Consider the following 10,386-nt stretch of genomic DNA (forward strand, 5'->3'; position numbering starts at 1 on the left):
GAAATTCACTCGCTGGTCTCTATTCCCTGGTCTGCCCTCTGCTCTGCTCTCGCACCCCTTTTTCAATAAACTTTAAATTCCTGGATTTGAACCTGCCCTGAGTCTGCTTTTGAGTCCATTCACCTAGTCTGCCATAACAGGTTTTATTTTTATTTTATTTTTTTAATTGATTCAGTTGCAGTACATCAAATAGTCACATTTTCATTTTTCTTCTTGTATAACCCAACACCTACCCCACCCATCCCAGAGACTTACATCATTATAGAGGAGGGGGAAAACAGATAATGTAAAATAGGTTGTTTGCTGACTGTGAAAGTCATATCTAAGGGGGGTCGGTGGACCGGGCCAGGTGTGGGTGTAGAATCAGGGGGACATTTCAGTAGCAGGGAGTTTATTGACATAATAAAGTAGTGGTTTCCAGTGAGTAAAATTTCTCAGGACAGCCTCTGAGGCTGAATTAGATTTTTTCCAGTTTTAGAAGTAATACTTCATGCAGCAAGGATTTAAAGGAAGGTGGCTGGGAGGATTTCCAATTCCAATTTTTCTCGTGCGTAATCAAGGACGCAAAAGCTAACATTTTTCTGCAAAGATATGGTTACTAGTTCATCAGGAGGTACTCCAAAAATAGCTATCTGTGGTCAAGGACTAAAAGATACACCTAGGGTGTCAGAAATGGATTTAAAAAATGATTGCCAATAGTTACACGATTTAGAGCATTTCCAGAACATGTGTCAGATTGCAAGGCGTCTGAGAGAATCTGTCACAAGCTTCAGTAGTCTTGTCTGGATAAAGTTTGAAGAGGTTTTTCTGCTATAGTGCAGTCTAAAGAGTATTTTAAATTGGATAGCAGAAAGTCTGGCACAACTAGAATGCTAATGCTAGCATCTAATGCTTTTTCCCATAGAGCATCCAAAATGCTTATCTGCAGTTCGGTTTCCCAGTCGGCTCAGCTTTTATTTGCAGATTAATCATTTGTTGGTGATAAGAGACATGGCCCTTAGGCAGGGATTTATCCTGGAGTACCAAGTCTATACCACTGAGGGGTGGGGCTTGGGGGAACTGAGAAGAGTAGGTTTGTGCAAAGTAGTGAAGTTGGAAGAAGCCAAAGGTTGAGCGTAGTTAGTTCGTCTATGGCATCTCAGGACTCTATTTTCTAGAGCTGCAAAATGTCCATCTTGGCTGGCACAAATAAGTGATTGTTACAAAGAGGTGTAGTTTGGGGAAGGGAGAGCCATCCAAACTGCTTCCTGATTCCAAATCACCGAAGTCCTAATTTTTAATGTATTATTTACAATGGGGTTGCATGTAAAATTTGTGAGAGAAAGGGGGAGGGTGAAATACTAGTGCATGGAGGGACGTGGAACATGAGTTAGCCTCTAACTGGCACCGGCTATGTCGTGGTGAGGTGAACCAGAGTAAAATCTTTTGTGCGTTAGCCGGCCAATAGTACCCAAGGAGGTTGGGTAATCTCAGGCCACCCATTGATCTGCTACTCTGGAGCAAGGGCTCTGGCCTGTTTACCTGCCCAAATGAAAGTGGATATGATGCTTTTGATACGTCTGAAGAATAACCAAGGGAGGTAGATTGGTAAGCATTGAAAAATCGCTGCAGGGAAGAGAAGAGGTAGGGCCATTCCACTCTATCGAAGGCCTTCTCGGTGTCAAGTGATATAACCACCTCCGGATCTAGGGGATAGGGGATGATGGAGTATGAATGACGCCGAGAAGCCTTCTGACATCGGAAAAATAGTGTCTCCCACCAATGAACCCCGTTTGGTTCTCCGAGATGATTAAAGGTATAATGGGACCCAAGCGACAAGCTAAAACTTTCACAAGTATTTTCACATCTACAGGTAGGAGGGAAATCGGCCTGTATGATGCGGAGTTTAGAGGGTCCATGTCTTTTTTATGGATGAGGGAAATAGTGGCTTGTACTAAGGTGAGTGGTAGAGAGCCATGGCTGTATGAATAGTTAAACATCTCAGAAGTAGTAGAGAAGTAGAGGGGCCAGCTGGTTAGAAAATTGCTTATAAAACTCAAACTCAACTCAATGTGTACCCACCCGTCTGGGCCCGGTGATTCGTCACTATTCATTGAGCTTATTGCTTCTTTTATCTCAGGAAGTGTTAAAGGAGCGTCCAGTGTCCGATTGTCATTGGGTGAAACTCTTGGTAAGTCTAGTTTTTGAAAGAAGGCATCCATTTGGATTCAGATGTATACAATTTACGGTATAATAAATTGGATAGGTGTTGACTTTAATTGGGTCGGTCCCCAGATAGCAAACTGACTCTGCACCGGATCGGCACCAGAGGTATCACAGAGTCCACTTGCACAGCGGAATGGATACACTGGTAATGCACAGTTTTAACATTTTTTTTATCCACAGTTGCCAGTAACAATTAAATTATCTCTAAAAATTAGGTTATTACATAGCCTACTGTAAATATATTAAAAGGGCATTACTGGAAAAATTAAATGTTATATCATACTTTTAAAATGAATTTAATCAAAATGTTTAACTTAACATTTTATCATAGTTGAAGACATTGAGATCCAAATTACTTTACTTTAAGTATAATTAAACAGGGATTGGCGACCTGTCCAGGGTGTACCCCGCCTTTCGCCCAATGTCTGCTGGGATTGCAGGATAAGCGCTTGACGATGGATGGATGGATAATTAAACAGTAGGCGGCTCTTGGTTGCCAACGGCACGCCTCCTTTTGCTTCCCCTGTCTACTGCCAGGTTGAACCAACATATCACATGCTTAATGATTACATCATCGGTGGCAGCACGGGAGACAAGGTTTTTCCTCACAGCATCTGTAATCACACAAGCAGATTTTCATACAACCCCCGTTGCAACCACCAGTTGCAATTCCTTTAGCTTCTTGGCTAACAGCTGACCTGTTCAGTGACGCTGACATGAGCCGCGCATTCTCGTCAATGATGGTGCGTTCAGTAACGCAGCACTACTTGGATTAGTAACTGTAATACTATTAGACTACTGCTTTGGAAATAGAAATCCGTTACACTACTTATTGGTAAAGTATATTATTATAGTAATGCTTTACTGAGCTTCAACCAGAAGCAAATTAGCTTAGTTTATCTTAAAAACCTGAAAGAGGTGAAAATGCATTATTTTCTCCCACAAGCTTTGCACAACAATGCCTGTGACTGTCTAGTACTCACTGCCCACACACACACCAAACGAGAGAACAAAAGCCTCAATGCTTGTGAGGCAGTGTTTTCAGGAAAAATTCAACCTGTAAACCTTAACGTACCAAAATCCACTTAATTGCACCTCTTAAGATCCCTAATAGAAACTTCATATTTTGTTGGTTTAATCTGGAAAAAAAAAAAACTAGGTGTAACAAGAGGTTATCTAATGAACTATATTTTGTAAGACCTGTGCCTTGTAACAAGGAGAGACGTCAGAAAGGCATTTGTGCACTTCAGCTTTAGCACAAATTAAACCAACAAGGTATAGGCCTACTATGTTGAGTAATAAGCTTTGGAGGTACTGGGAGGTGGACTTAGACACTCAGAGTTACAGCAGAGGAGAGCAATTTTCCAAAAATGTCAATTAGTGATCAGCAATAGGCAATTACTTCAGTTATCTATTTCGGGCTATTTAAATATGTGACACAGAGGACCAGTAGCAGGGGATCTCACATTTAGGAGGGGATCTCACATTTAGGAGTTCTCTATTTGAAGAAAGGCTAATCAGTAGGTGGGATGATATCTGTGGAACATGTAGGAATACAGAAGTTCTGAAGTTGAGAAAATGTAGATACACAGGAAATGGCTGTCTGATGTGAAGAGCTGAAAATATTTTAAATAGAACGTGCATTTGAACTGACATATTTTTTTCCGATGGGTCTTCTTTTAGGAGGCAAAAATATGTCTTGCTGCTGACCTTGTTCACAGCAGTTTGGTTCAACTTTTAAGCCAAACAGACAATGTTTTCTGAAACCCCTGCATTGACTCCCAACCCTATGCATCGATACAGCGGTCTAAATCAAATAATTAGCATGGCTGTTTTTTTTAATGTAGTGTTAATGTCAGTTTAAACACTGCCTAAGACTGACTTCAAATCGTTTAAAATGGAAAGGATTTCTTTCCATTCATCCCCTTCCAGTTTATCCTCGTTGCGACCTCATGACAGAACAGATAATGATGTTCCATGTGACATGTTTAGTGTCATGGCCCCTGATGGTTGCCAGGGAAGAAATCTGAAATCAAACAAAAACATCCTGTCAATATCTTATAATTTACAGCACATTTTCAAATATATATTTTATCAGACAGTGTATAAATCCAGGGTTAATTACAATGTTTCTTCTAAAGACCATTCTCAATCAGCCTCAACCTAAGGGAGATGTGCCAACATTTTCAGCCTAATTTTACAGCATTAACTTTTCATGCTTCCCCAAGCAAGACCGAGTAGTATGTAGCTGCAGTAGCGGAGGCTGCAGTTTCAGGACCGCAATCCTAGGACCGGAACAGCATTTGTAGGACCCTTGTTTTCTCTGATACTGCTAGGTAGCTGGCTGGGTGTGTGCCTAAACCTAAGTTGTTGATTAAATGCATGTCGAACAGTTAACTCTGCCACCACCAATCCACTAGATGGCGTTGTTGCAAAAGAACTACGCTCCTAGAACTGCGTACCCAGGACTGTCGGGATCCTGAAATTGCAGCTTCCGGTACTGCAGCTACATAATATTGGCAATACCTCTGAACCAATTCCACTCTCAGGTGTGTGTGTGTGATTATGTGTGTAGAATAGTCAATGCATGGTCATATTACTATGGTTTTGTCTTTGAATGATTCTCTTACATTTCAGAATTAATAACTACAGTACTATATATGTAATCTTGTTTTAATCAATTATAATCAAGTGTTTTGGGAATACAGTCACAATGATATCTGGAAAGGAATACAAGATATGGCTAAATGTATTAATAGGACCATTGGGAAATAGATTGTAATGCGGTCTAATCCCTTTGTCACATCACCTTTAAGTCCCTGCACATATCTTAGGTAGTTTTACATGAAAATTTTTTGGCTGTTTCTGGCATTTCTTCAGTTTACCAGCCTGGAAATGTACAGCCAAACATTGTTTTGATGAAAATGTAGAGCTTTAAACTTCTCGAGAAATGCCAATAAAATTTTAATGAGACAAAACTCACCACACTCTGTTTCAGTTGAGAATTGGTGGGATCTCCTCAAAATCCTCCACTTCCTCCATTGATCCCAATGGAGTGTGTGGGGTCAGGCCTTTCGAACTCTTGGCAAGTTTGGTTAAGCTTAGTGGTCGAATAGCTTACTTTGGTAGTTAACTGCTGTTGCTGGTATTTAATGTACTCCAGTAAGCTGATGATTTGGACTTCTGCAGCTGTTAAAAAAAAGAAGAATATTAGAATATCTATATAAATTCCAGTCTGCTTTGTTTTTTGTTTTTACTAACTATGGGCCTTGATTTCATAAAGGTCAAATGAAGATTTACATTTTATACATATTTACTGTAGTACAGTTAATTATTAATACAACTAAAATGTTACACCTGCAGTAATGTTTTGTAATTGTTAGAGATTACTTGGCTCTTGGTCTTGAGAAATGTTGAGAGTAATGTAAAAAACAAATCTGTTAATTTTTTCTGTTCTAGCTTAAACTACATAGCAAGAACAGTAAATGTAACAGGAACAAGAATTTGGTGAGAATTCAGTGTGGCAGTCTGTGTGTTAAGTGTTACATCTGGATTATATAATTAAAAATCGTTAACATTTGAAAAGTAAAATGATTGAAAGGGTCAATTTTAATCTCAAAGCTGTTTGAGGTATAGCTCACCAGAGCAGGCAATTGCATGTGATCCATACCTCCCACCTCGCCAGGAAGGTCTGCAGACCTGGCTTGTAGAAGGGGTTTGCTAATCTACTGGTCTCCTGTCTTCAATCTGCAGACAGTGAGAGGGTGTAGTGGGTGCAGAAGGGACAATTGCGCCACTACTTGTCTGATCCACAACTCCCCTCTCGCCAGGTAGGTCTGTAGACCTGGCTTGTAGAAGGGGTTTGTTCATCTGCTGGTCTCCTGTGTTCCATCTGTGAGGAGGTGGAATGGGTGGAGGAGGTGCAACTGTGCCATTACTTGGCACACAGCAAGGTGATGGTGGAATAGGAGCTGGTGGTTGTGCTGAGGGTTTGGCTGGACACTAGCTCTCTTTTTTGGATGACCTTCCTCCTCACTTTCACCATCTGAGTCCCCAAAGAAATTACTATAAAGTGGATTAGAAAAATAGCAATATTTAGCAGTTAACATACTATCATGTTGATTTGCAGACTCCTTTTATTAATAAGACTTCTGAGAGTTCTGCCTTAACTTGTGCATTATCCTTACCTGGAGTCTTTGACAGAACAGAGAGTCTGTTTCTGTAACTGCAAATGAATGTTATTCTATATTTTAAGAAATAATAATTACCTAATTTCTTTGTCTGAAGGCCGATGAGTATCATAAACAATTATTTTTGCCAAATAAAAGTACAAGGCTGAGTGAATAATCAAATGTCACGATTAGTAGCTCAAGCCTATGGCATTTTACACTGCATATAACTGGGCAGCTAGCGGATTTTCCCTCTACTCATAGAGTAACAAATTACATATTATTTACACTTTTCTTACTCGGCTTTGGTTTAAGTAACTCCATCTCTCAACAAAATACCACTGTTGAATTTCAGCGCTAAGTAACATAATGAGCTCTTGTCAATTTGAGTAGTTAACCTGTCTCCGCCACACACACACACACACACACACACACACACACAGTATTGTTATTTCTTATTACATGGCCTATGGTGATTTTTGGGGTAATGCATATAATAAATGAAGCATTTGGTTTTAAAATGACAATAAATGCATGATGTGTCCTACGTCAATCAGTAACCATTTTAGATAATCGTGACGTCAGTAGTGACCAGAATAATTGTGATTATAATTTTTGCCATAACTGAGTAGTCCTATTCCTGTTGTGGCAGCCCGGCTGACGGTGAGTGTCCTGGTTATTTCTCCCTTTTTTTGTGTGTGATTCTGTTTTCCCTGTTTTTTTCTCTGTACTCTGCCTGCCTCCCTGTGTCTCCTCCCCCGTGTGTGCTCTCTCTCTCTCTCTCTCTCCCTCCACTCCTGAGCCCAGCCAACGACCCGCACCTGCACCTCGTCAGCCTGTGCCACACCTGCCAGCATCTCCAACAGTACTTCTACCCCGGTTCTCCACTCCATTGCTGCTTGATCGTCGTTGCTCCTTACCCGGTGCTGCTGATCACTTGAGCCCTCATATAACCTGCATGATCTCTGTTTCCCTGTTCTTGATTTTCCCTGAGTCACTAACCCTGTTTATCGGTCTGTCTCTCCCCAGGTTCACTCACCCTCGTCGGCTGGGCATGCTCACCTGCAATTCTTTGATTTCTTTTCGCTATCTGGCTTCACTAACCCTTTAACCCTTGTGTTGTCTTCGGGTCAAATTTGACCCGTTTTGAAATTCTTTTGTATGAAAAATGTGGTTTTATTTCATGAAATTACACCAAAATAACATGGATGCTTCCACACTATGCTCTAAACAAACAAACAAAATGATCACTACTTTCACCGAATTGTGGGTATTTTTTTCAAATTTATTCAGTTTTTGGTCTTCCCGGGTCAGATCTGACCCGGTGTTGCAAAAGGGTCAATAAGTCACGGTGTTTTGGTTTTCAGCAGATGAACACCTGCAGGGGTCCAACAAGGTACGCAGTGGCTCGCGTTGATAGTATAACGACTGCTTTTCAACTGTTTCTGCCAGACCAAGTTGAAAAAATTGTGCTGAACATGACCAACAAAGAGGGGCATCGTGTTTATGGCAATAAGTGGAGAGAGATGGATGGGATAGCTCTCCAGGCATACTTAGGTCTGTTGATTCTCGCTGGTGTATATCGATCCAATAAAGAATCCACGGCCAGTTTGTGGCATGCCCAGTCTGGTCGAGCAATTTTTGGGGCCACAATGCCCCTCAAAATGTTCCACATTATCTCAAGGGTCATTCGGTTCGACGATCGAGATACAAGAACAGCACGCCGTGCAAGTGACCAACTCGCTGCCATTCGTGATGTATGGGACAAGTGGGTGTGTCTCCTGCAGCAGATGTACAACCCGGGAGCTGATGTGACTGTGGATGAGCGCCTGGTCCCCTTCAGAGGTCGCTGTGCCTTCAAGCAATACATGCCTAATAAACCTGGGAAATATGGCATAAAGATCTGGACAGCGTGCGATGCCAGGACCAGCTATGCATTCAACATGCAAGTGTACACTGGCAAACCTGCTGATGGACAGCCAGAAAAAAACCAGGGCAAGCGTGTGGTTCTTGAGATGGCAGAAGGTCTCCGTGGACAAACAATCACTTGTGATAATTTTTTTACATCACATGCCCTTGGCCAGGAGCTGCTCAAGAGAAAGCTGTCCATGGTGGGAACAGTAAGGAAGAATAAACCTGAGCTTCCACCAGCACTGCTTGCCACAAAAGACAGGGCTCGATATTCTTCCAAGTTTGCGTTCTCTGAGACACATACTATTGTGTCCTATTGTCCCAAAAAAGGAAGAAATGTGCTTCTGATGAGCACTTTTCATCGGGATACTGCTGTCAGCGCCAGGGAAGACAAAAAGCCCCAAGTTATCCTTGACTACAACCACAACAAAGGGGGAGTGGACAACCTTGACAAGGTATTTCACTTTTTTCATGCAATATTTATTGTCATTCATGCAAAGTCCAATTCATTGCATTATGTGTAATAAAATATAGTGTAGTGTCAATTTTGAGTTATGTATTTGTTTCTTTTGTTGCAGGTTACAAGTGTGTACACATGTAAGAGGAAGACAGCCCGTTGGCCCCTGGTGATCTTTTATAACATACTAGATGTGTCTGCCTACAATTCATTTGTACTGTGGACTGAGATCAACCCAACATACAATCAGGGGAAGTGCCACAGGAGGAGGCTGTTCCTTGAGGAGCTTGGGAGAGAACTGGTGATGCCTCTAATCAAAAGACGCCAGGTTCTTCCCCGCGTGCCAGCATCTGCTTGGTTGTGGAAATCCAGACGGATGGACCCTCTACCTCCGCAGCAGCTCCTACTAACCCAGCTGCAGCCACAAGGAAGAGGTGCCGATTCTGCCCTGGCAAGAGTGATCTCAAAACCAGCATCAGGTGCCAAAATTGCATGGCAAACATTTGCAAAAAACATGCCATTATCACCACCCACTGCCCATCATGCAAATGATAGCACATTCACACAGAGACACACAACTGCACTTACACATGTAAGTAATAAACATGTATATTATACAAGTTTTGAAATGTTGAAACTAAAGTTTTAAGTTTTAGAAATAAATGTTGACTGTTCTATGTAAATGAATTTATTTAGCTCTTTGTTTACTCTGTTATTTGTGAATAAAATTCCATCAAATGTTGACCTAGGAATATATCAGTCTGTGATTATCCAAAATAAATAATAATTTCTGCTGGTTTCCTAAAAATTTTTAAAATTTAATGTAAATGAGGTTTATTGAAATGTAAAATGAATTGGTGATTAGCTGAAATAAAGTTTGCTGACATTGTGTAACACAGAATTGGGAGATCATTTTTTACATTATGCTTTAGAAACAGGCCAACCAGACCGGGTCAGTTTTGACCCATAAGGACAACAGGTGTGTATATGTGCTACCATTAAAAATAATGCAATGCTTCTAAAACAGTATCCTGACTCAACTTTGACATATACCAGTCTGTGATAATCCATCAACAAATAGTCCTCTGATCTTAACTATTAGTCAAAAGAATTCATAATTTCTGCTTTTTTTAGCTTATAAATTTGGTATAGTTTCATAAAAATGAGACATATTGACAAGAAATTCCATCAAGAAGTGTAAAAATAGTGGTAATAAGTGGTAATGAGTTAGAATGGAGTTGGCTAAGAAGGTGTAACACAGAATTGGGTGATTAGTTAAACTGGTTGCTTTAAAACCAGGCAAACCAGACCGGGTCAATTTTGACCTGGGAGGACAAAAAGTGCATGGTTGACGGGAAGAAAACACAAGGGTTAACAATCAAGGTCTGGATAAGCAGTTCCGCGAAGCTGGTTATCAACTCGGTAAGTCAACTCAGGGTTTCCCAATCCAACCGGGAGCGCATTCACATAAGAGGTGATGTTAGCAGCAGCAGCTGACCACTTGCAGACTTGAAGTCCAGTGTCATATTTTACAGACAAAAAGCCAACTAACACTACATAAATATGACATGGTCTAAGTAATGCAGCTGCTGCTGACACATGCAGGGAGACTGAACAAGTGGTCGTTCCACTTCTCAAGAACTT

The 10,386-nt window shown here is 41.0% G+C and overlaps 1 protein-coding gene across 1 annotated transcript; it reads left to right on the forward strand.

Annotated features, from left to right (window-relative positions):
* The first annotated feature begins 7,390 nt into the window (after positions 1-7,390).
* On the forward strand, positions 7,391-9,493 carry LOC119888228 (piggyBac transposable element-derived protein 4-like). Its single transcript, XM_038698704.1, has 2 exons — positions 7,391-8,740; positions 8,864-9,493. Exons 1-2 carry the CDS (start codon positions 7,745-7,747, stop codon positions 9,389-9,391), a joined length of 1,524 nt encoding a protein of 507 aa, XP_038554632.1. The 5' UTR covers positions 7,391-7,744; the 3' UTR covers positions 9,392-9,493.
* The last annotated feature ends 893 nt before the right edge of the window (positions 9,494-10,386 follow it).

This window comes from Micropterus salmoides, unplaced genomic scaffold (genome assembly GCF_014851395.1).
Source record: "Micropterus salmoides isolate LMB-PRFRI ecotype aquatic unplaced genomic scaffold, ASM1485139v1 Ms_hic_scaffold_5, whole genome shotgun sequence".
Taxonomy (NCBI): domain Eukaryota; kingdom Metazoa; phylum Chordata; class Actinopteri; order Centrarchiformes; family Centrarchidae; genus Micropterus; species Micropterus salmoides.

Bases quoted from the DNA above. Each gene is read 5' to 3' on its own strand.
- LOC119888228 (XM_038698704.1), top strand. From the start codon at position 7,745: ATGAACACCTGCAGGGGTCCAACAAGGTACGCAGTGGCTCGCGTTGAT. The intron at 8,741-8,863 runs GTATTTCACTTT...CTTTTGTTGCAG, and splicing joins GAGTGGACAACCTTGACAAG to GTTACAAGTGTGTACACATG.